Genomic DNA, 25,676 nt, shown 5'->3' on the forward strand with positions numbered 1-25,676 from the left:
TAAGCCTAATAGAGAGGACATTGCCCTTATTTCCATTTTCCTCTGCTGCTGGCAGAATGCTCATGCCCAGTGAATTTTTTTGACCATGAGAACCATCTTTAATAGAGAGGAGTTTAGCAGCCAGGTCTGGATGGCAGAGGAAGCTGCTAAAAGCAGATAGAAATGTCCTGAGTAGGATAGAGAACACCTGCCCAAGAGAGATTGTAGGGAGAGAGCTGTGTGAGGAAGAGACATTATTTATTCAATGGCTAGAGACCAGAGTGGGGAGTTCACTGGAATCAGGGAACTCTGCTTATCAGTGCAGGTCAGCACCTTCTCTGCAATGTATAGTCTTAGAGAATTGTCTAGAACACTAAGAGGTTAAGTGACATGCTTAGAAGCAAGTCTAGAACCCTGAAGACTAGAAGCTATTGTGGTTTCAAGACTGGCTCTCTAGTCACTACTCCATGCTGCTACTTCTTTCTTTCCTCTCTCACTTCCCCTTCCTTTCTTCTCTTCCCTTTTTTCTTCCCTTCCCTCCCTTTTTTCCTCCCACATCTATAAGGCAGCTGCTAGATCCTAGCAGGGGGGCAGCTAGGTGGTGCAGTGGAGAGAGCACTGGGCTTGGAATCAGGAAGACTCATCTCTCTGAGTTCAAATCTGGCCTCAGATACTTACTAGCTGGATGACCTTGGGTAAGTCACTTAACCCTATTTGCCTCAGTGTCCTCATCTGCAAAATGAGCTGGAGAAGGAAATGACAAACCATCACAGTGTCTTTGCCAAGAAAATCCCAAATGGGGTCACGAAGAGGCAGACACAACTGAACAACAACAAAAGACCCTAGCAGGAGAGTTCAATTTTAGGTTCGATATGGGCTCTGTCCTCATGGAAAAGGGGGACAAGAAATGAAAACATACTATGTATTACATGAGTGCATTAAGGAAATCAGAGAAGGCTTCTTGGAGAAGGTGGTAATTGACTTGTTTAAACTGTTTGCAGGAACTCAAAATGCAAGGGATGGCAGGGAAGACATCTTACCCCATAGAGACCCTCTCTCTTCTCACCTCTCTGTTACTTTGTTATTCTTCTAGTCTCAACTCAAACCACCTTCAGCAAAGAGACATTTCCCCGTCCTCCCCTATCTGCTGGAGCCCTCCCCTCTAAGATTACCTTCCATCAATTCTGTATGTATTTAGTTATTTACATGTTGTCTTCCCCATTAGAATGTAAGCTCCTTGAGGGCAGGACTTTTTGCCTTTCTCTATATCCCTAACTATTAGTAAAGAGCCTCATATTTAGTGGACATTTAAAAAGTGCTTGTTGATGGATGGATGGATAGATGAATGGATGGATGGGTGGATGGATGGATAGATGAATGGATGGATAAAGGGTCAGTGGTAGTATAGCATAAGACTTGCTTAGGGGACAAAAGGTAGTCCAGTTTGGTTTTTTTGTTTGTTTGTTTGTTTGATTTTGTTTTTGGTGAGGCAATTGGGGTTAAGTGACTTGCCCAGGGTCACACAGCTAGTAAGTGTCAAGGGTCTGAGGCTGGATTTGAACTCAGGTCCTTTTGACTCCAGGGCCAGTGCTCTATCCACTGCGCCACCTAGCTGCCCCCAGGGTAGTCCAATTTGGCTGGAACAAAAGACTTTGACAGACAGTTTGCCGTTAGGAAAGGGAGAATGGGCTAATCTCTCACAATGAAGTGCTTCGAGGTAGCTGTTAAAAGGAAAGAGGAACAAGAAAAAGTAAAGAATTGTAATGTTGAGCATAAAATCTCTGGGGTAGCACGAATGCTAAAGTAAATAGATATTGAAAAAATGGAAGCACTAGGCTAGGAGGTAAAGACCACTGTAGGAAAAAAAGAGCTAATTGTGTGGACAAGAAAATGATAGATATTTAAGTATGGTAGTAGGAAGATATGTAAATACCTCTGATATTTTAAGTCCTTTGGAATCTCCTCAATTGGAAAACTAAAATATCAGATTTATCTGTCTAGGGTCATTCTGGATAGGAGGGGATGGGCCAGAGGAATTCCCAAAGACCCTTCTAGCCCTGGATGCCAAAGTTAACCCATAAATCTGTTTTACAGTGTTTCTTTGAGTATAGAGTAGTTCCTTAGATCCCATATTTTCCCTCCTCACCTTTGGAGTGTCTGTCTCTGGAACCTTCGACCTGGATCTGGAGTGCCGTCAGGTTGGCCAAGAGCCTCTGGAAGTGAAAGGCAGGGAGTGGGAGCTTTGTGTCCTCCGAGGTCTCCTGCAAGCTGCCAGGGTGAATGGAACAAAAAAGGGGAGGAATGGTACTCTGCCTCATTCCTTGGGGTCTGAGATGCCTGGGGCCTTTGCCCCTAGCTGGGTGGGCCAGAACAGAGAACAGGCTGAATTGCTTGCTTGTTCCCATTGAGACAAGAGGAAATCCAGGAAGATTTTTTATCAGGAAAAGGTGAGAAGACCAGTACTATTTAGAACTTTCTGATAGGCTGTAGGGAAATAGCACTGGGATCCCACTAACCAGACTAGAGTAGACCAGACTACATTAGGATAATAGAGCTGGAAGGGAACTTTGAACCCTCTTATTTTACAGATGAGGAAACTGAGTCACAAGCAAATAAGTGACATAGCAGATTATGGGAAAGATGGCATTCAAACCTAGGTCTTTTGATTCCCCATTCAGATTCCTGATTTAACATCAGGAAGACCTGAGTTTAAATCCTGCTTCGGACAGGATGATCCTATTTGCTAACTGTGTGAACCTGGGCAAGAAACTTAACCTTTTTCAGCCTCAGTTTCCTCATTTGTAAAATGAGAATAAAAATAGCATATCTTTCTATAGCCTGTCAAATAAAATATAATATATAATAGCATGTCAAATAAAATGTAGTGTTTTGCAAACCTTAAAGCATTATATAAATTTTATATTATAGATTATTATTAGTATTATTATAGATTATATTATATTATAACATTATAGATTATATTATATTATAGATTTTTACTAGTATTATGGCACATTGGCTTTGATCAGATAGGGGATGAGAAAACACAGTGACCTTTTCAAAGAAGATCGGAGGGTTACCCCCGTTTATTTCTTTAAAAACAGCAGAGTCCCAGAAAGATAATCCAAGTATATCTTCTTTGGTAATTCTTTCCTGGGAATCACCACTGGTGCTTAGCACAGTGCCTGACACCTGGGAGGTGCCTAGTAAATGCTTATCCTATTGACTGGACCAGTGCTCGATACATAGTATACCCTTAATTAATGCTTGTTGACTGACTAAGGAATAATTGGTCATTCAGTCTCTGCTTAAAGACCCAAGGAGGAGTAACTCACCACTTCTAGAAACATTCTAGTCATTTTATTTTTGGACATTTCAGATTTTTAGCAAGATTTTCCTGGAATGGAACCCAAGTGTTCCTCTTTGCAATTCTGGACCATTGTTTTTGGTTCTGCTCACTGGGGCCAACCCTCCTGGACCAGGTGTTTGGGAAGACATTCATCACCCCCGCTTACCTGAACACCAACAGGTGTTCTTCAGGCTGTCCAGGCTGTTGGGTACTCACTGGGCTGGTGGGTTTCAGAGACAGGGCCAGTCCTGCCCCTTCCAATTTCAGCCAGACAGGGAAGAGAGAGCTCCCAGGTGCTAACCGGAAGGTCAGAGAGAGGGTCTGTCCATAGCTTAGGCGCTGGTCTCCCAGGAATTTCTCTAAGGAAGAGGGAGAAGAAAGGGAAGCCCACATGAATGAATGAATGAATGAATGAATGAATGAATGAATGAATGAATGAACGACTCTGAGGCATTTGGGAAGCCGGAGAGATGAGGGATAAAGAGATGCTGTCTGAGATTCCTAGCTTGGTGGGAATACATGGAAAGGGGGTGAACAAATAAGAAAGTCTTGGCAGCCAGCCACGGGGGCGTATGGAATACCTGGTGCAATGAAGTCCCATAGCTCCTCGCCCTTTGGCTCCAGGAAGATTCCACTCTGGCTCCACTGTACAGGCTCTTCTCTCCCTGCAGGACCTCTGGCTTGCCAGCCCTCAGCCCCTTTACAACAAGCACACAAACAAACTGAGAAAGAAGGTCACTGTGGGGAGCTGTAAGGGAAGCATGGATGATGTTAGGGACCACTAGAGGGTGCAGTGGTGCACTGGGGAGAACAGAGCTCAAATTCTACTCAGACACTATCTGTGCAACCCTGGGCAAATCACTTGAGCTCTCTGTGCCTCAGTTTCCGCATCTGTAAAATGAGAGGGTTGGGTTTGATACCCTCTAAGATCCCTTTCAACTCTAAATCTAGATCCTATGGTCACAAGATTTGGAATTGGGCTTAAACTTGATCTTTGTGTGACATTGGATGAGTCACTTACCCTTCACTTTCCTCATCTGAAAAATGAAGGGATTGTAATAGATAATCTTCTTTCCCCCCTCTAAATATTATGGTAAATTAAATACATGTTAAATTCTTACTATATGAAGGGCCCTCATCCTAGGACCCATCAAAGGGCACAGATGCTGGCTTTTTTCTATGCATCCACGCCCTCTCTTTAGTTCCAGGAATAGCACAGACGCAGACTCTCTGTGGGGAGATGGGCCTGGCTTCTCGTGCCTAAATATGTATTCCCCACAAGGCAGACCTACAGCAGTTAATTGGAACACATTGAATCAATAGAAGACAATGGTTTTATGTCTAACAATGGAGACAACTCTGGAGAGCACTGGTGGGAGAGAAGAAGAATGAGTTTGAATGTTCCATACACCTCTTTGGACTTGTACACACCCTGGACCTGTTTTCTTCCATGCACCAACCATAGTTATCATTTGTTCATTCATTCACTCATTCTCAATAAACACCTCCTATGCATGGAGCTGCCTGGACAGGCTCTGGGAATCACTGTACTAGTCTTTCATACATGTAGCTTTTTTTTTTTTTTTTTTGGTGAGGCAATTGGGGTATAAGTAAGTAAGTGTCAAGTGTCTGAGGCCAGATTTGAACTCAGGTACTCCTGACTCCAGGGCCGGTGCTTTATCCACTGTGCCACCTATCTGTCCCCCATACATGTAGCTTTTGACAATTTGATAACAATAATAGTGATTTAAGGTTTACAAAGTGCTTTATAAATGTAATCTCATTCTATTCTCACAACAACCCCTGGGATTATTATCCCCATTTACAGATGAAGAAACTGAGGCAATTTGCTTAGGGTCACATGGCCAGTAAATGTCTGATGTAGGTTTGAACTCAGGTCTTCCTGACCCCACGTATAGCACTGTACCATCTAGCTGCCTATAGCAGTTTATAAAGAGCGTTTGTCACAAAAGGCATACGAAGTAGGTAGTATAAGTATTGTTGTGTCTAATTTACAGATGAGGAAACTGAGCCTCAGAGCAATAAAGTGACCCATAGTCAAATGTGTTCAGGAAGCTCTGGAGCTAGAAACGGAACCCAGGTGTCCTAACTCCAGGTTCAATGCCCATTCCACTATACTGTTCTGCCTCAGAGAGACTGAAATTATTGAGCAGTAAACAATCTGAAATCTGTGCATTTGTGACTAGCCTAGGGTTAAGGCCAGCTGGAGAAATCGAGATCAGTGGTTCCAACATGTGGGCAACAGACCCCTGGGAACCCAAGGATTTGGTACAGATCCACAAGAAACCCTTTTTTGTAAGAGATAACGACTTATCTCTGTCTCTTACAAAAATAGGACCAAGACTAGAATCCAGCTGAGTCTTTTAACTTCTAGTCTAAAACTTTTTCCATCTCACCAATCAATCTACCCATAAGAGCCTACTATGTGTAAGGCACTGTGATAGGCACTGGGGACATGAAGACAAATGAAGCAGTCTCTGACTTCAAGGAGCTTATGCTATATTTGGGGAAATGACATGTAAATATACAAGTCGATATAAAATATATTTTCTGATCCTGACTTGGGATTTGAAAAAGTGTGAAGCACAGGGAACTGCAACTGAGGAAACTTCTCCACATTCTTTCTTTCGGGGCAATGGGGGTTAAGTGACTTGCCCAGGGTCATACAGCTAGTGTCAAGTGTCTGAGGCTGGATTGGAACTCAGGTACTTCTGAATCCAGGGCCAGTGCTTTATCCACTGTGCCACCTAGCTGTCCCCTTGAGGAAACTTCTCTAACAATGCAGATCAAGACTTGCTTCTGTAAATTCTAGTCTCAGAGATGTGACTTGGGATTAAGTAACTGGGGGTAGGGGCAGTGGTGGCCACTAGGGCATCAGGAAAAGCTGCCTATATTTGAAAGAGGCATTAGAGCTGAGTTTTGAAGGGAACTAGGAATTATAAAATGCCAGACACAGAATATTATATAGGACACATGATACTCAAAATTTCCAGCAGAGGGTAGTATTTCCTCAAATTTGGAAGCTCTCAACCGGGGTGTGTGTGTGTGTGTGTGTGTGTGTGTGTGTGTGTGTGTGTGTGTGTGTATGTGTCTTTTGAGGACTGAATGTTCTCCCTCCTTGGAGGTGGGGTTAGTCCAAGGCTTCCCTCTCAAGGGAAATCTACTCTACAGAATGAAAAGGTCAAAAGGGAGGAAGCAGATGCTGGGATCTTTGGGTTCAGATGGGGGCCCCTGTTACATTCCCCAGAGTTGACTATTACCTTGAGGGAAACAGTTCTTGGCTGGTGAGGCTAGACCAAGGGTCATGAAGATGTGGGCTTGGATGGAAGGGAGGTGGTGAGAAACAGGACAGCAGGCAAGTAGGGAAGGAAAGGGATATCTCACTGCTCTTTAGAGTTAATGGTGGAACTTGTGCAGGAGAGAGAGAGAGAGAGATGCCTTCAAAGGACGACTCACTCTATGAGTGTCTCATGGAACTGGATACCACATGCCTCCCTACCCGATTCACTTGAGAAAGCACAGTGATCTGCAGGGAATCTTGCAACCAATTGCAGCTTGAAATCTATAACAATCTCCAAATGACAATCTAAAACTATGACCTCCTCTCAGATATCCTCCCTCCCCCCCCCCCCCCCCGCCCACTCCAACCCTCAGAGGCCATATTATTAAATCCCATGATTTCACAAATGGAAAAAACTGAGGTTGAGGGCAGCTAAATGACTTGCCCAGAATCACACAGGCAGTAAGCATCAGAGATAGGATTTGAACCCAAATGCCCTGATTCCAAATACAGCACCCTTTCCAATTTACCAGGTGAATTATTCCCCCTTTTCCTAAATTAAAGAACCTGGATTCAAATCCTGTCTCTGATGTTTACTGCCAGTGTGATTTTGGGTGAGTCACTTAACCTCACTTGGCCCTAGTTTTCTCATTTGAAAATTAAGGGAGCTGGACAAGATGGCCTCTTAACCCCTTCCTGGCTATACATCTGTGATCTAGTGATCTTTTACCTTGGAAGTCTTTAAGAGTAACATCAACATGCATCTACCCAGCATCCAGAGGCAGGGAGATGGGGATGTTAACCTTCTAGGGAATAGATTGGGAGTTACTGCATCCACGTGGAGTCAGGTTTGAGATCAAGTTACTTACACTCAGTTTTCTCCTCTGTAAACTAGGAATGATCATGCTTGTGCTACATAGCTCACAGAGAAGTGGCAAAGAAAGTGCTTTGAAAAATTTAATGATTTTTGTACACAGGAGCTATCATTACTGTTATCTTTAGTAGACATGAGCACATAAACCTGAATATGTATGCACAACTATATTCACCCTGACAGTCAAGTCTGTGTCTTCCTCCTTCCCAAGACTAACAGAGCCTGAATGAACACAGAAGGCTAGGAGAAATCTGTCACGAATGGAAGGAAACAGCTCACCCTGGTGGAAGTCAGAGATGATGTGGCGTATGCCATAATGGGTGGAAGCTGCACACACCATGGAGTGTCCATAACAGAAGCAGTTGGTGCAACCAGAAGGATTATGGGGCTGCAGGTTAAATGTCCCAGGTTGGCATCTACAACACATGAAGGACAAGATAAGCAGTTAATGACTGACCAGATGAGGGAGGGAATACCTAGCCAGCAACTACAGGTCTTCTCCCTTCTCATTTCATCTCTTCTATTTCCCTTGCACATTTATCAATCAATAAGCATTTACAAAGCACTTACTATGTGCTAAGGGTTGGGGATATAAATTAAAAAAAAATAAAGTGGTCCTTGCCTTCAAGAAGTTTACATTCTTTTTTGGGGGGTGTGGGGCAATGAGGGTTAAGTAACTTGCCCAGGGTCACACAGCTAGTAAGTGTCAAATGTCTGAGTCTGGATTTGAACTCAGGTCCTCCTGAATCCAGGACCGGTGCTTTATCCACTGCTCCACCTAGCTGCCCCAAAAAGCTTACATTCTAATGGAGGAGCCAACATGTATGTATATTAAGTATATATGTGAAATACACAAAGCATTTATGGGAGGGAGGGTACTGAGAGTAGGGCACAAGATGGGGATCAGGAAAGGTTTCATGTAGAAGGTGGTGCTTGAGATGAGACTTAAAGGAAACTAGGGATTCTGAGAGGTCTTGATGAAAAGAAGTCTATTCTGGGCATCGAGGATGGCTGGAGATTGAGGGTCATGCTTATAGAACAACCAGTAGGTGAGTCCAGCTAGATTGAAGAGGAGAAGGAAAGTAATGTGCAAGCAGTTCAGAAAGGTGATGAGAGGTTGTGAAGAGCTTTTTTTTTTTTAATGTATAAGGTATTTTATTTTTTCCGTTACATGTATAGTTCTCAACTTTTGTTTATACAAGCTTTACAATTTCAGATTTTTCTCCCTCCTTCCCCTCCCTCCCCCCTCCCCTAGACAGCAGGTAATCTGATATAGGTTATGTCTATATATCTCTATACATATACATATACATATAGATATATACACACACAGTGAAGAGCTTTAATTGCCCAACAGAGGAGTTTCTATTTGATTCTAGAAGAGAGAGGAGAGATAGGAAGGGTTGACCCTGAGTATTCACTGATGGGCTCATGTTGGTAGCAGCTCCCTCACCTGTCACATAAGTAACCTTCCACTTTGTCCTTGCAGGGGCACCGTCCGTTTCGGGAATCACAAGGTCCTAAGCTGCCAGCAGCATTACAGGTACAGGGTCTGCCAAGAAAGAGGAAAGAGAACAAATCTTCTGTGAGCTCCTCTACAGCCAGATTCAAACAAACCTTTGCCTCTTGCCTCTGCGAGCATCAGGAGGCAGACTGTTTCAGGAATCTGGCTCTTGGCTCACAAATGTCTCCTCCCTTGTATTTTCTGTTCGAGTTTCTGCTACATAGGAGCATCCCTGGCTAATGGGCCACTCGGTTGTAGGTAGAAGTATGAAAGGCCAGACACATTGCGGGGTGTGGGGGGGTGTTGTAGGGTGTGAACGGAAGTGCTGCGGCTGGTTAGGAGATGCCTTTTTTTGGTTATTTATGAATGAGCAATTTTGAAGATTTCGATAAACTGCTGAAGAATGAAGTGAGCAGAACCAGAAGAACTATTTATGCTATAATAGCAACATCATAAAAAGAAACAACTTTATGCTATAATAGCAACATCATAAAAAGAAACAACTTTGAAAGTCTTAAGAATTCTAATCAATGCAATGACCATCCATGTGAATGAGAAACACACACATATATACACACACATGTATATTTGGACAAGGTCACTCAGGGAATTTGTATTGTTTTGCTTGATTACCCATATTTATTATAAGGATTTTATTTTTCTTTCTATTTTGTTTAGTGGAATGGGAAAGAAAATAGATTTCTGTGAATTAAAAAAAATTATAAAAACAATCCTGGAGTCAGGGGATGTGGGTTCAAGTATGACATCTAATGTTTACTATGTATATGACCTTGGACTAGTCACCTCCCTGAGACTCAGTTTCCTTGTCTGTAAAATGAGGTAATTGGGCTAGATGGATTCCGAGGACCCTTTTATCTCTAAGCCTGTGATTGTTTGACTGTAGAGCTTGTTGCCCATAGAGACACAGACCTACTTTTGTCTACACTATTCATTTTTCCTACAGCGTCCTCCCCTTCACCATCCTTGCCTGTTGAATCCCAATGTATCCTTTAAAGCTCAATTCAGATGTTATCTCTTGCATGAAATGTTCCCTGCTCTCCTATAATGATTCTTCCCTATTCTCCATCATCTCTTAACTTCATAGTATTTGGTTCAACTCTCCAAATGCGTGTATAATATGATATATATAGAAATATAAATATTAGAAATACTTGTGTTTGTCTATCAAGCGGTCAGCGAGTATTTATTAAGTACCTACTGTGTGCCAGGCATTTTTTGAGGACCTGGGCACAAAAGAATGAAACAATTCTTACTTTTGAGGAGCTTATACTGCTAGACCATAAGCTCGAGGAGCGCCGGGGCTGTGTTTTCTCAATATATCCCTTTGCATCTCTCTGGCAGCTCTCTAATAATATGCCAAATTGCAAATGAGATGTGGACTGCATCAAAGGGGGAAGTTTCCATATAGGTAAGTGTAGTTCTGTGTTCCATATAGTGATGTTCTCTCAAGTCTGGACTCCTCCCTCCACCCCCCAACCGAAACTAACACTATGCTGCTCACTTGAAAACACATAAGAGATCTTAAAATGTGCACATTTATTCATACCCACACAGTATGCTTCTCATTTACACCTCTCCCCACTAATATTTATCTACATATATGTACACACATTTATTCATATCCATTTGCACTCATTTACACACACAGGCGCATATACACACATACACATACTATAAAGAGGTGAAGGTGTAGGCACATGTGTATGTATACCTATATATTGTTGATGTTGCTGTTTGTCCTTCATTCTCAAAGAGGACCATGATGTCTGGGGTGATGTCATGACTTGAAGTGAGTTGGATTTAAGTGAGGGAGGGCTGTGCAAGGTCATCAACCTTACTCCTCCAGAGCCATCTGGGTCTGGTGGCAAAGATATACATCAGGATGACTGGAGATGGCCTTGGATATTTTAAGGCATTTGGGATTAAGTGACTTGCCCAAGGTCACACAGTTATTAAGTGTCTGAGATGAGATTTGAACTTAGATCCTCTCAACTTCAGGGCTGGTGCTCTATCCATTGAGTCACCTAGCTGCCCCATAGCTAAATACACACACACACACACACATATATATATGTATATATATATATATATATATATAAATCATACAAGTACTAAGGGCAGCTAGGTGGTCCAGTGGATATAGCTCTGGGCCTTGAGTAAGGAAGACCTGAGTTCAAATTTGGCCTCAGGCACTTACTAGCTGTGTGACTCTGGACAAATCACTTAACCCTATTTGTCTCCATTTCCTCAACTGTAAAATGACATGGAGAAGGAAATGGCAAATCACTCCAGTATCTTTGCCAAGAAAATGGGATCATGGAGAGTCAGACAGGCTGAGAAACGACTGAACAACACAAGTACCCCAACCCCTTTCCCCACTTACCTGCATCCACCTTCACTAAGAGAATGGAACCCTGTCAGGCAGTGATCACACTTCCAGCCAGTCACACTGGGTTTACACTCACAGGTGCCCGAGTTGTCACACTGTAGGCTAAGAGATCCTGGGGGCAGAATGAAGAGAGAACAACGTGAAGTTGTGGTTGCAGGGTGGAGGACAGGGTGAGTAGGAGTAATAAGGATGATGGAGAACAGGGAAGGATCATTGTAGGAGAGCAGGGCAGATGGGAGGCAGTGTGGTATAGTGGGAAAAGTATGGGATTTGGAGTTCAGGAAATCTGGGTTCAAATCCTGACTCTGCTACTTACTGCTTATATGACCTTAGTCAAGTCACTTCATTTTCTGAGCCTCAGTTTCCTTACTTGGAAATTCCTGGGGTTTGACTTGATGCCCTCAAAGGCCTCTTCTGGCTCTAACTAAGCATCCAGCTGGGATCTTATAACTATGGCCTGAGCTGAACTGGTGGAGCCTCACATCCATAAAACTTAACATGTTCTGGACTGAGCTGGAGTTCACCAAGCCCTCTTCACCCAACCCCCCTAGGAGTAGGAAGCACAAGTCATCCTATCTCCTGGCTGCTCTTCTTACCCCCACACCCCAGCTATTTCCACACACCTGCCGGGTGGCAGTCACAGGGCTGGCACGGCTGCTGCTGGCCCCAGCGGTAAAAGTTCTCCTGGCATTGCTCGCAGTGGGGTCCGGTGGTGTGGTCCCGGCAGTTCTGGCAGTGACCACCATGCCCTGTACTTCGGTACAACTCCCAGTCATAGTAACATTCTTCAGAGAGGCCACTGCAATTGCAGGCTATGGGGAAACAACAGTATTATAGATGTAAAAATTATACATAATAAAAGTATATCATATCTAAAACATATACCATAATACTTATATTGTGTAACATATTTAATATATTAATAGATCATTATAAGCTCTATAACAAGACCATAATATTATTGTTATCTATAATATAATGAATATTATATTTTGTTGTCATTGTCGTTCAGTCATTCACTCATGTTTGACTCTTCATGACCTCGTGAACCAGAGCATGCCAGGCTCTTCTGTCCTCTACTATCTCCTGAGATCTGTCTAAGTTCATGTTCTTGCTTCCATGACACTCTCTATCCATCTCATCCTCTGCCGTCCCCTTCTCTTTTTGCCCTTAATCTTTCCCAGCATCAGGGTCTTTCCCGTTGAGTCCAGTCTTCTCATTATGTGGCCAAAGTATTTAAGCTTCAGCTTTAGTATTTGACCTTCCAGTGAGTAGCCTGAATTAATTTCTTTAAGTATTGACTGATCTGACCTCCTTGCTGTCCAAGGGACTCTCAAACATCTTCTCCAGCACAATTCGAATGTGTCAATTCTGCGGTGCTCAGCTTTCCTTAAAAGTCCAACTCTCACAGCCATACATTGCTACTGGAGAAACCATAGCTTTGACTATATGGGCCTTTGTCAGCAAGGTGATGTCTCTGCTTACAAATATATAATACTATTACAACAATATAACAGACTTCTACATAGCCCTTTAAAGTGCACAGAGTGCTTTGTGTTCATTCTCTTTTAAGCCTCTCAACAACCTCATGAGGCAAGTACTAGGAGTATCACTATCCCCATTTCACAGATGAGGAAACTGGGGCTTGGTGAGTTTATTTTTTAAAAATCTCTTTCTAAAAAATTTCATTGAGATATCTTAGTTTGGCATCATCTTCATTCCCAAATATTCCCAAAGAGTTTAAATGACTTGGCTTTTGTCACAGAGGTGGTAAATATTGAAGGCAAGACTTGAACTCGGATCTTCCTCTCAGTAAGTTCAGTGTTCTCTCTACTATGGCACACTGCCTCCTGGGAAGATTGTTCAGGAATTTGAAAGGGGTTAGAGATGTTAGAAGGTTAGGGGGGGAGGAAGTCTGAGCCTCTTGTAGGGAAGTCCTGAGACCATCTTCCTTTCATGTGGAGTAGGAGCAGGATATGGTAGAAAGATGAACTAGACATCAAGACACTTGGGCTCTAGTCCCAGTTCTGCCCTAGGTGACCTTGGGTAGCTAACTCAGCCTCTCCTATTTCCTCATCTATTAAATGTAGCACCAGGACCGGATGGTCTCTAAGGTCCCCGGAAGTTTTAAAATGTCTGTTCCTATGACTACATTCTTTCCCTGGTGCCTTGTAGGTTCTATTTTACTCAGACTTACAGTTTTCCCAAGTCACTCATCTGTGCCCATTTCATACATGGGAATACCAAGGCACCGAGAAGTGGCTAGCTCAGATTATTATAATCTCTTTAAAGGCAGAGATCTGATCTTATTCATTTTTTCTATCCCCTATGACACTTCGCACATGGTAAGTGCCCAATAACTATTTGCTGAATGAGTGAATCACACTGTGTGGACCTGGCATCAGAGTCAGAAGGCTTCATTGTGTGTGGCCTTAGGCAAGTCACATAACTTCTCTGGATTTCAGTTTTCTCACCTGTAAAATGGTAGGGAAGAGAGCTTAGACTGATTTCTGCACAAGTCCTTTGCAGAGAAGCCACAACACAAGCCCAGGCATTCCTGGATGATTCCACCCTATTTTCTTTACCTACAAAATTTGTTTACTTTTCAGTAAGAAATTCTGCTTGGACCCAGGTAGCTGGCTGATTGGTGGTGGTACTTTTGCTCTCAAGTTATCTTTTTTTTTTTTTTTTTTTTGGTGAGGCAATTAGGGTTAAGTGACTTGCCCAGGGTCACACAGCTAGTAAGTGTTAAGTGTCTGAGGCCGGATTTGAACTCAGGTCCTCCTTCTCAAGTTATCTTAACTTCATGACTTCTAGCTAGAGCCCAGGGAACAGAGGTTCCCCTGCACTTTAGGGGGATGTGAGGGAGAGTTATGACACATACACAAGACAAGGTAGGGTGGAACAGACAAAGAAGGGATCCAGCCAAAATGCTCTAGAAAAATTTGAGGAGAGAACATCACCAATTGGGGAAGGGCAGTCATGGAAGGCTTCATGGAGGAGGTGGCATTTGAGCCAACTCAAAGGCAGAGGAGGATTTCTCAGTCAAGACGAGGAGCACATTCCAGGTGGTGCAGGCGGCCTAAATAAACATGCAGGGCCAGGAGATGGTGCGCAGAGCTCTGGGAGCAGCTTAGTTAGTAGGCCAATTTGGCTGGATATTAAAATGTGTGAAGAGGTATATGATTTCATATATTTAAAATGGATGAAATTAGTTTAGAAAGGCAGGGTGAGGCCAGACTGTGGCTGTACTTGGGATTTCAAGTCATTTTGTCTTTCTAGCAGGGAAGCCAGGGACCAGAGGACGATGCTCGGTCTTCAGAATTCTGCTCTTGTTGCCCGTTTGCCTCCTCCCTTTCTTTCTTCTTTGATAATAATAATAATAACTCACATTTATATGGAGCTTTAAGGTTTGTGGAACAATTTACATACATTATCCCTTTTGATCCTCATAACAACCCTGTGAAGTAGGTGCTATTATTATGACCATTTTTACAGATCACTTAACCTAGAAGTTAAGTGCCTTGCCCCAGTCACACAGGGAGTAAGTGTCTGAGGCTAGATTTGACCTTTGCACCAGTCACACAACAATATTTCACCCTTTTGTTCCTCTTGGGAACCTGCTCTCTAGGCTTCTTTCCCCACAATTCACTGTAGTCTTCTCATTCCGGAATGGAGCCTTCACTATCAGGCTCTTGGAGCCTTATCATGCCGGAAGATCCCTCCACCCTGCAGCTCCTCCCTCTGATTGGTCAGTTCTTCCCTTCCATTTTAAGGAAAGACCCAGGCCAGTTTTGTTCTCTCTTTCATTCCTCTCCAGGCTACACTTGTGACTTTTCAGATTTCTTTCTTTACCACGTGCACTACATGAGTATCTTTTCCTTCCTCTCCTCTTTCAGCTTCTTTCTATAAGTTGTCTTCTCCCATTAGAATATAAGCCCCTTGGGGGAAGGGGCTATTTTATACTCCGTGTCAAGCACAGTGCCTGACACAGCAATTCTTTTTTTTTTTTTTTTGGTGAGGCAATTGGGGTTAAGTGACTTGCCCAGGGTCACACAGCTAGTAAGTGTCAAGCATCTGAGGCTGGATTTGAACTCAGGTACTCCTGATTCCAGGGCCAGTGCCTAGCTGCCCCATCAATACTTTTTGATGAGTTGATTTCAACATCCCTATGAGTTCACTGATATGATTACTGCCTATGCCAGTCACACTTCATTCTATTAACTCTTGTCCATGTCCTCCTATGAATCCTTCCACAGGGATCCACCTAAAATGCCGAAGGAAGTCCTTCCTCTCAGGCTCTTAACATCGCATGAGTACTAGTCTATCATCTCTGTCATTCCAAGTTCTTGATGCATGTGAACAGCCCATCTCCTTTTCCAATGATACATTTCCTGCATGTTATCTTTTATGATACTTCTTGTGATTGACTTATCATTGGATAACAATCTGTAGCCTATTCCTATTTACCACATGTCTCCTGGGTCCCCTGAAATTTTGGTTCTTTAGAGATTGTGGTTTTCCATGTCATGATGCCATGAGTGCCATCTGCATTCAGTTCAGCAAACATTCATTAAATACCTACTGGACATTGGGCACTATGCTTTGCAATGAGGTTATAAACATCATACTCACCTCTGACACTTCCTATTTTACTTTGGACAGACCATTTCACCTTTTTTTTTTCACCTGGAAAATGAAGTGGTTGGACTAGATGTACTCTGAAGTTCCTTCCAGGTCTAGATTTATGGTCCTATGATCCTTGGAGAACAGTGCCTACCTTCAGGGAGTTTACTTACTACTGGGTTGAGGAAGGGTAGGGTTAAAAGTCAGAATGTGGTGTTTGTGTTATCCTAGAGGCAATAGGGAGCCACTAAAGGGCTCTGAGCAGGGGAGGGACATAGTTAGATCTTTGCATTAGGAAGATGATTTGGGCAGCTATGGGAGAGGTCGAAATGGAGGCAAGGAGACCAGTTAGGAGGCTAAATGAGGGGTCATGAAGGCCTAGACGGCGGAGGCCTGAACGTAGAGAAAAGGATGGAAATGATAGAATGAACAAGACTTACAAAGATGGCTGTGGGATGAGGCTGGCTCCTGTCCACCTAGCCATTGCCCAGTGACCCAATTGGAGCACAAGATTCAGAGCAGAGCTATACAGGAGAAAGGTGGGAGAACTCCCTTCAGGAGGCCCCACAGCTGAGACCAGCAGGGGCCCATTAGGGCAAGGCCAGCATCCTGCAGGGGTGTCTCTGTAAAGCTCCCTCCCACCCGTGCTGGGGAACACAGTGTTCTGCCATCCTTCTCCCAGAACTAGAGTCCACTCCTGGCCAAGTCCAGGGAGACAGCCTGACTCTGGAGTCCTATCTGCTGAGGAGCTTTGCTGCTCAGCATCCACAGCCCAACAACAGCTGGCAACAAGCAGCAGAGACTTAAACACAAACTGATGGTTGTCTGGCTAGAGAAACAGGGTAGAGCAGAAAAGGGGGAGGTGGGCGGGGGGATGGTGGCAGCGGGGGATCCGCACGCTATGCTTGGGGCAGACAGGGGATGAAGTCGCTGTTGATTGGCCAGTACTTTTCCCCTGCTGGCCCCTGTCTCTCTGGGAGAATGAGCTGTCCTTGCTTCCTTTGTGTTTCTGAGGTTACATTAGGAAAACCACAGCACGGCCCCAGACTCAGAAACGAGGGGGTGAAGGGTGGACATCAAAGCACGGCCACAGGCCGATTGGGAAAGATTGAGAGGGGATGTTTAATCCTTCTGCTCAGGGAAGCCTGTATTTGATTACCAGCTGGGACTTGAATGGTTAAATCCAAAAAAGGAACCACAAAGCCTCTCCGTAACTTCTGTCTTGCCTCCTCTCCCAAAATGATGTCAATCACTGACACGTTTCACAGACTCTCAGACACGGACAGGACATTGGAGGCCAGCTAGGAAAAACTAAGACTTGGCCAAGCATCCCCTCCTTGGCATGGCAGCCTAATCAAGGGGTATCCAACCTCTGATTGGAGACTTTAAGTGGAAGAGGGGGCCACCGCCTTGCAAGGCAGCCTTTTCTATGTTGGGGCAACTCTGGTTGTTGGGAAGTTTTTCCTTCGATCAAGCTGAAATCTGTTGCCTGGCAGCTTCTTCCTATTGCTCTAAATTTTCCCTTCTATGGCCAAGCAGAATGAGCCTGATCCTTCTTCTGCCCTTCAAATGCTTGAAAACAACAATTGTCTCTCTCCCAAGTTTTCCCTTCGGCAGGATAAATATCCCAAGTCCTTTCATTTGATCCTCTTGGGGGGATGGTCTCGACATCTTTCAATGTCTTTGTAATCCCATTCTGGATGCTCTCCAGATGTTAATTTTTTTCTTTTTAAAAATAATTTTAGTTGATTAGCCTTTATTTTTACCCTGTTTCCCCTCCACAGAGAGCTATCCCTCATAACAATGAATAAAAAAGGGGAACAAAAAACAATTCAGCAAAACTAATATATATATTTTTAAAAACCCTGACATTATATGCAGAGATCCATATGCATAGTACAGCAAAACTAACACATACGCATATATGTATATCTATACATATACATATGTATATATTCATCCATTCTTATATCACAGTAATATTCCTTACATTCACGTACCATAATTTGTTAAGCCATCCATTTTTTATTTTATTTTTTTTTGTGAGGCGATTGGGGTTAAGTGACTTGCCCAGGGTCACATAGCTAGTAAGTGTTAAGTGTCTGAGGCCAGATTTGAACTCAGGTCCTCCTGACTCCAAGGCCAGTACTCTATCCACTGCATCACCTAGCTGCCCCTAAGCTATCCATTTTCCAACTGATGGGTAACAATGTCCTTTCTAAAATGTCTTTCCTAGTTCAGTCAGTAAATAAACATTTATTAAGCACCCAATATGTGCTACTGGGGATATAAAAAGAGACAAAAGACAGTCCCTGCCCTCTAGGAGCTTGCAATCTAATGAGAAAGACAACAAGCCAACAAATATAGGCAAACAACCCATATACAGGATAAATAAAAAGCAAGAGAGAGAAGACACTGGAATGAAGAGCAGTTATGAAAGAGATTTTAGTTGTGACTTGAAGGAAGCTAAGGAAGCCAGGATATGGAGATGAGAGAGAGCATTCCAGGCATGGGGGACCACCAGAAGAAATGACTGGAGCCAAGAGATGGAGAGTCTGGATTGTGTAACAGCAAGGAAGTCAGTGTGACTGGACTGAAGAGTCTATGTGGAGGGGCAGCTAGGTGGCTAAGTGAATAAAGCACTGCCCTTGGATTCAGGAGGACCTGAGTTCAAATCCGGCCTCAGACACTTGACACTTATTAGTTGTGTGACTCTGGGCAAGTCACTCAACCCTCATTGCCCTGCAAAAAACAAAACAAAACAAAAAAAACTCACACAAGTCTAAGTGGGGAGAACAGGGAATATAAAGCATAAGAAGACTGAAAAGGGGGCAGAGCCTAGGTTATGAAGGGCTTTGAATGCCAAACATAGGATTTTTATTTGATCCTGGAAACGACAGGAAGCCACTGGAATTTATCAAGTAGGGAGAGAAGTGACATGGTTGGTCCCGTGCTTATAGGAAAATCATTTTGATGGCTGAATGTGAGATAGACTGGAGTGGGAGAGAGACTTGAAGTGGATAAACTCATCGACAAGCTACTGCAATAGTCCAGGCGTGAGGGGATGGTAGCAATGTCGGAGGAGAAAAGGGGGGTATATTAGAGAGATGTTGCAAAGGCGAAATCGACAGGCCTTGGGGACAGCTTGGATGTGTGTGGGGGGGAGAAATAGTGAAGAATCAGGATGATTCTTAGGCTGGGAGCCTGGGGAACTGGGAGGATGGTGTTGTCCTCAACAGTAACGGGCAAGTTAGGAAGGAGGAAGGGTTTAAAGAGAAAGATTATCAATTCAGTTTTGGACATGCCAAGTTTAAAATGTCTACTGAAATCTGCTTTGAGATATCTGAAAGGCAGCTGGATATGTGAGACTGGAGGCAGGATAGGTATATTTGAGAATCATCACCACAGAGATGGTGAGATCACCAAGAAGAGAGGAGGACCCGGGACAGAACCCTGAGGGACACCTACAGGTAGAGGCCGTGATCTGGAGCAGGATCCAGCAATGGAGACTGAGAAGGAGCGGTCTAATAGGTAGGAAGAGAACCAGGAGAGAGAGTGGTGTCTGGAAAAAACCTAGAAAGAAGAGTCTTAAGGAGAAGAGAGTGACCAACAGTGTCAAAGGCCGCATGGCCTTTGGCAACTAAGGGATAACTGGTGATTGTGGAGAGAGCAGTTTTGGTGTAATGATGAGATCAGAAGTTGGATTATAAGGGGTTAAGGAAAGCGTGAGAGGAGAGAAAAGTGGAGGCATCTATTGTAGATAACTTTTGTGAGGAGTTTAGCCACAAAGGGCAGAAGACATGGAAGACAACAGTCTTATATGGAAGGATCAAATGAGGGTTTTTTGGTTTGTTTTTTGAAGTTGTAGGAGACATGGGTGTGTTTATAGGGAGTTGGGGAGCAGGGGAGGGGCCAATAGCCAGGGAGAGAATGAAGGTAAGTGATAGAGCTGAAATGTCAGAGGGGGAAATGTGCTGGAGGAGACAGGATGGAATGGGATCACGTGCAAGTAGAGGGGTTTGGTAAAGAGTAAGGCCATTTCTTCATGTGAGACGGGGATGAAGGAGGAGATAGTGGCAAAGGCATCTGAGTGATATCAGATGAGGGAGAGGGGAGAAGAGGGAGCTCATGATGAATAATCTCAGACTAGACTAGAGGTAGGGGATATGAAGCTTCTCAAAGCCATAGCCAAAAAAATTGTAGAATATTAGAAAGAGATCTCAAGGGGAAGCCTCCAGAGCTAGAAAATAGTCTACCCTGATCATTTTACCAATGAGGAAACCAAGACATGGAGCTCACCCAAGTCAGACAGCTGACCTCAGAACCTACAAGCCACTATTTTTTGTTTTTGTTTTTTGTGAGGCAGTTGGGGTTAAGTGACTTGCCCAGGGTCACACAGCTAGTGTTACATGTCGGAGGCCGGATTTGAACTCAGGTACTCCTGAATCCAGGGCCGGTGCTTTATCTAGCTGCCCCTTGCACAAGCCACTATTAACCACCAGTGAGGGGGCCTTTTGAGTCTTTCTCTGGGCAGTATGGTAGAGCAGAAAGAACCATTGGATTTTGAGTCAGAGGAACTAGATTTGAACTCTGCCTCTACTATTAACTACCTTTGTGACCTCAGGCAAGTTGTTTGACTTTTCTGAACCTCAGTTTCCTTATGAATAAAATGAATGAGTTGAACTAAATGACTATTGAGGTCTCTCCCAGTTCTAAATTTACAATCCTGTGATTTCTAAAATTTCTTCTAGCAAAATCCTATGATATGAAGGCCTACCCAAGAGCCAATTGCCAGGGAAGATATTTGGTGGTGTTTCTCCCAACTGGAGCCCCATTGAGAACTCAGCTAACAGCTAATTTCTCCCACCCTGTCTGTGCTTTCATGTTATCTCCCAACATGCATAGCAGCAGAAACGGCTCACCATCTTCTTTCTCCAACCCCAAGGCTGATTCCTCCCTAAGATACCTACGCAGACATTCATTGGCAGCCTCCGCTGTGCCCCTCGCCCAGGGCCGGTCTTGGTAGAAGGGTAGGCACTTCTCACAGTCAGTGCCTGTGGTATTGTGCTGGCAGCTGCAGACCAGCTGGTTTCCTTCATCAAGGACACATTCGCTAGCATGCCCATTACACTTACACCTGGAGGGAAAAACAAGGAGGTGAGACTGGCTGGAAGCCTCCTAAGCCAATAGGGGAGGCAGTATCGTAGAGTGCATAGAATAGTCACGAAGACCTGAGTTTGAATTCTGCCTCAGATATTTTTACTTCTTGTGTGACTCTGGGCAAAACATTTATCCTTCCTGGGCCATACTTTTTTTTTTTTGTGTAAAATCAGAGGTATGGACTTGAATTATGGTCCCTTCTATCTATGGCCCTAGGAGTAACTGGAAACCTGGCAAATGAAGGGTTAAAACAACCAGGAACCATAGAGTCATAGATCTCGCTCACCTGGGGCAATTCATTTTACAGATAAGGAAACTGAGGTTCATGGACATGAAGTGCCCAGGGTCACAGGTACAGTAATTGTCAGAAGTAGGACTCAAACCTCGGTCTTCTCTCTCCAAAGCTGTGACTGTGTTTGTAGTTCTAAACCCTTTGTGCCAGAGATAATGGCCCGGATTTTATTCCTAGTGTTTAGACCATTACTGAATTCCTCCCAGGCTCCCAGAGTTGGCAGCTGCCCCTGAAGCATACTCCTATCTAGATGGAAATAGAATTTTAGGGCATAACTAAGCAGGGCCAAAGACAGCAGCTATACCAGATACTTGCCTGCCCACCCCTCCTCACAGTAAGGAGGCCATTGCCCTTTTGAATTAGCTCCATCCATTCTTACTATTATCACACTCTCCCTGAGGGCCTGGGTAGTATCTTTTCTAGTTCCTTAGGTCCCTCTATTCCATCTGTCCTCTTCTTCCCTCTCACAGAACTCATTTCATTCTCCTGTGCTCAATCAATACTGATGATCAGTTGAATGTAGGATCATTTTCATTTCAATGGAATTGGGCTGGGCTTGGGACTGGGGACTTGGTAGCCATTATTCTGTGGTTTGGTTCTTTAAATTTGGAGAGGGGCATACATTAAGGCAGTAGCAAGGGGATGGAGGAGCAATTCCTGGAATGGACACAAGTCATAAAATCTCTCAACAGGCAGCTTTGATCTGCAGATAACAGCATGGCTTAGTCAAAGGCCAACTTTGTCTATTTCATGGTTGGGTGTCAGGCTTAGGTGGGGGGAGGGGAGAGGGATGGATTCCCTGCAGGGAGCCACAGGGCGCCTCCTAGTGGAACCACCTGTCCAGGGTCTATAAGCATCTGTCTCTAAAGCCAGCTGCTGGTATGAATGAGGGTGGTCTGGCCTAATGTAAATTGAATCCAGATGTTCCTTGCCTCAACCCCCCCCCCCCTAAAGTGAAGGGGGGAAAAGAAAGCAATTGGAGACCTCTGGTCTCTCCTACCCCACCGAGCTGCTCTCCCTCTCCCTGGAGGCTTCAAAGTGAAGACCGAGTGGGGATGATGCAGGAGACAGAGAAATACAGCTGGTCTCACCCACCCCACTTTCAGAGTGTGCTCCTTTGGGACACCTTTCTCACCCTCGTCCACATATCCTTGGTGGGGTGTGCCTGTCTTGTTGCTCTCTAATGGTTTGAACTGGACTCCTCTTGGGTCTCTAACTAGAGTGTAAACTACTCAGAGAAAGAAAAAAAGTCTTTTATATTCTACTTTTTTTGGTACCCCATACCATGCCTAGCATAGTGCCAGGTACATGGGGTTTGTGGATTGGCTTTCCTAGCTAGGGTCCTAGAATGGCCCTGGGATCTGGGCTGAGATGGTCTTGGTTAAGGGAACATAAAAGAGACAGGACTGGCTGGCACCATCCTTGCATCACCACTGGGTTATAGCCCAACCTTTCTCCTTTACCCCTCCTTTCTCCCAGCCATGTTCCTCCAATTACATCATCTTCAGCTCAAGTAGCAGTTGTTCAGGAGTTGGAAGACCTGTCCCTATCTCAAAGTGATTGTTCCCTCTATCTCTCCCTAGATGAGTCCCTGCTACTATAGTTGTCTTCATCACCACCACCATCATCAAATCATAGATGGTTAGAACTGGAAAGGTCCTTATATTATGGAACATTAGAGTTGGAAGGTATTTTAGAAATTAATCCAAACTCCTCATTTTACAGATAAGGAAACTGAGGCTCAGAGAGGAGAAATATCACTTGCCCAAAGTCACACAGGGAGTCATTGGCAAAGCCAGGCCCAGAATCCAGTTCTCCAGACTCCCCATCCTGTTCTCTTTCCTGTACTCCATATTATATTATCCTCTAAGATAATTCTGTGTCATGCAGGGAACTTTTTCCATTCATTTTCAGCTATGTGGGGGCAGGGGCAAGAAGTGTTCTTTCAGCAGCTTCCAAACCCGAACTAGGGAGGGTGCAAATCTAGGCAAAGTGGAAACAGATTGAGTTTCACAAGAGCCCATTGGAAAGAAATCTAGGGCTACTAATTGGCAGGATCTGCCTCTTGCCAGTGGCTGGTCAGGCTGAGGCCTGAGAGAACCCAGGCTGGAAACCAAAAGTGATTTAAGGCAAGTCATCCAACAGGGTGTCCAATGGCAGCCCCAGGGTCTGTATGGACACTGGTCATTTTCCAAGCCTCTTTATCATTCCATACCACCCATATTTAACTCTGATATAGGGAGTACAGTGTTGGAAAACCTGGAATCCAGTCTTGGTTGATCTGCGATGTGACATTGGGCATGTTGCTTTCCCTCCTTGTGACTCAGCTTCTTCATCTTGTGTGTGTGTGTGTGTGTGTGTGTGTGTGTGTGTGTGTGTGTGTGTGTAGGACTAGATAAAGTCCAAGGTCCCTCCTCTCTCCAATGACTATGTTTTTCATGTTCCTTCCAACTCTGACAACCCATATTTTAAGGCCCCTTTCAGCTCAGACATTCTATATTCTCACTTGCCTTCCAGGTCTGCCATTCTGTGATTTAAGGGCCTTTCTAGCCCGGACATTCAATGTTCCCAGGTTCCCGGCAGCTCTGACGTTCTCTATCATAAGGTCTTTCCTAGCTCAGACATTCTTTCCTGTTCTAACATCTGCTTCTATAATTCTTATTCTGCCCACTCGTGTAAAAGTTGGCATTTGGAGTTAAATACAGGAGTAGGGAGGAGAGACAAGGGGAAAGTCTGACTAAGTTCCAGAACTGTTGTTTTCCCTTTGTCTCTGTTCCCAGGGGAGGGCTGTACAGGAAGGAGGAATGATTTGATGGAAAGGGATCGATTGCCTGATCCTACTGAACTGCCTGAGTTAGTTGAGGCAGACTTGCTAGTCTGGGGGGGTCTAGTAAGCCCTCATCACATTTTGCCTTTTTGCTCTGTCTAGAAATCATTCCTAATAGGATGGTCAAAAATCATTGTTTAATTTTCTTTAATGAGACTCTTTGCTCCCCGTTCTTTCCACCAGCTGCTCCCTCCCACCAGTCACCTTCCTTTCTGCCCCTCAGCTGCCTTGACTTCCTCCCCAGTCAATCAATAGCAGTCAGTTGTGCTTAGTGGGGGGACAAGGCTCCCTCACTTGGAGAAGTGCTGAGAAGGCAGAAAGGGAAGAGGAAGGAGATGAAGGGAATGGGCCAAAGGGACTTGCTGAGAAGATCAAATCAATGAGATCAGAACAGACTGTTTCCCCTCATTATTTTTTCCAGCCCGCTAAGTGGTACTCTTTCATCTAGCGTCCAAGAATGTTATTTCTGGTAGGGACCTTAGTCATCATCTTGTCCAACCTCTTCTTTTTATATGGGAGGAAACTGAGTCTTAGGGGAAGTGACTTGACCAAGGTCATATATAGCTATATCTGGTAGAACTGGGACTAGACACCTGGATTTCTGTCTTTTGTTTCAAATGTTAGCTGATGATAATGAGAAAGATGACTTAGCTTTTATCTTCCTTTTGCCAGGTTGTCAAAATTGGGGTTGGGGAGTTGGATGAGTACATAAAGGCAACAGCTTCCAGTATTACGATTCCAAGTAATAATAACAACTCATTTTTGTGTAGCACTTTTTTTTTTTTGTGGGGCAATTGGGGTTAAGTGACTTGCCCAGGGTCACACAGCTAGTAAGTGTTAAGTGTCTGAGGCTGGATTTGAACTCAGGTACTCCTGATTCCAGGGCCGATGCTCTATCCACTTCGCCACCTCGCTGCCCCCAAAGCTGCTGCTGCTTCTTTTTTTTTTTTTTTTTGGCTGGGCAATGAGGGTTAAGTGACTTGCCCAGGGTCACACAGCTAGTAAGTGTCAAGTGTCTGAGGCTGGATTTGAACTCAGGTCCTCCTGAATTCAGGGCCAGTGCTTTATCCACTGCACCACCTAGCTGCCCCTTGTGTAGCATTTTAAGATTTACAAAATGCTTTTCTCACAGTAGCCTGGTGACAAAAATAGTGAAAATATTATCATCCCTAATTTTTCAGATGAACAAACTGAAGCTCAGAGATAAATGATTTATCTATAGTCAAGAGAAACCCCTTCTAATAAGGTTTCTAATTAGAGGCCATTTATCATCAGAGACACTATGGGATACTGACTATAAGGTTAGGTTTGATGGAGGGGGTTCATATCCTGCTACCTGTGAGACCATGGAAAG

At 44.1% G+C, this 25,676-nt stretch overlaps 1 protein-coding gene across 1 annotated transcript in view; it reads right to left on the reverse strand.

Moving 5' to 3' along the window:
- Positions 1-25,676, reverse strand: part of LAMC3 (laminin subunit gamma 3) — an 86,453-nt gene that overhangs the window by 37,650 nt on the left and 23,127 nt on the right. Inside the window, exons 4-11 of the mRNA XM_043985224.1 lie at positions 21,014-21,180; positions 12,041-12,229; positions 11,412-11,529; positions 8,957-9,055; positions 7,783-7,919; positions 3,910-4,026; positions 3,495-3,687; positions 2,126-2,247 (exon numbers count right to left, since the gene is read on the reverse strand). Of these exons, the coding sequence (XP_043841159.1) occupies positions 2,126-2,247; positions 3,495-3,687; positions 3,910-4,026; positions 7,783-7,919; positions 8,957-9,055; positions 11,412-11,529; positions 12,041-12,229; positions 21,014-21,180 (1,142 nt within the window). The remainder of the gene's footprint in view (positions 1-2,125; positions 2,248-3,494; positions 3,688-3,909; positions 4,027-7,782; positions 7,920-8,956; positions 9,056-11,411; positions 11,530-12,040; positions 12,230-21,013; positions 21,181-25,676) is intronic.

The sequence above is a fragment of the Dromiciops gliroides genome, chromosome 2 (assembly GCF_019393635.1).
Source record: "Dromiciops gliroides isolate mDroGli1 chromosome 2, mDroGli1.pri, whole genome shotgun sequence".
In the NCBI taxonomy this organism is placed as follows: Eukaryota; Metazoa; Chordata; class Mammalia; order Microbiotheria; family Microbiotheriidae; genus Dromiciops; species Dromiciops gliroides.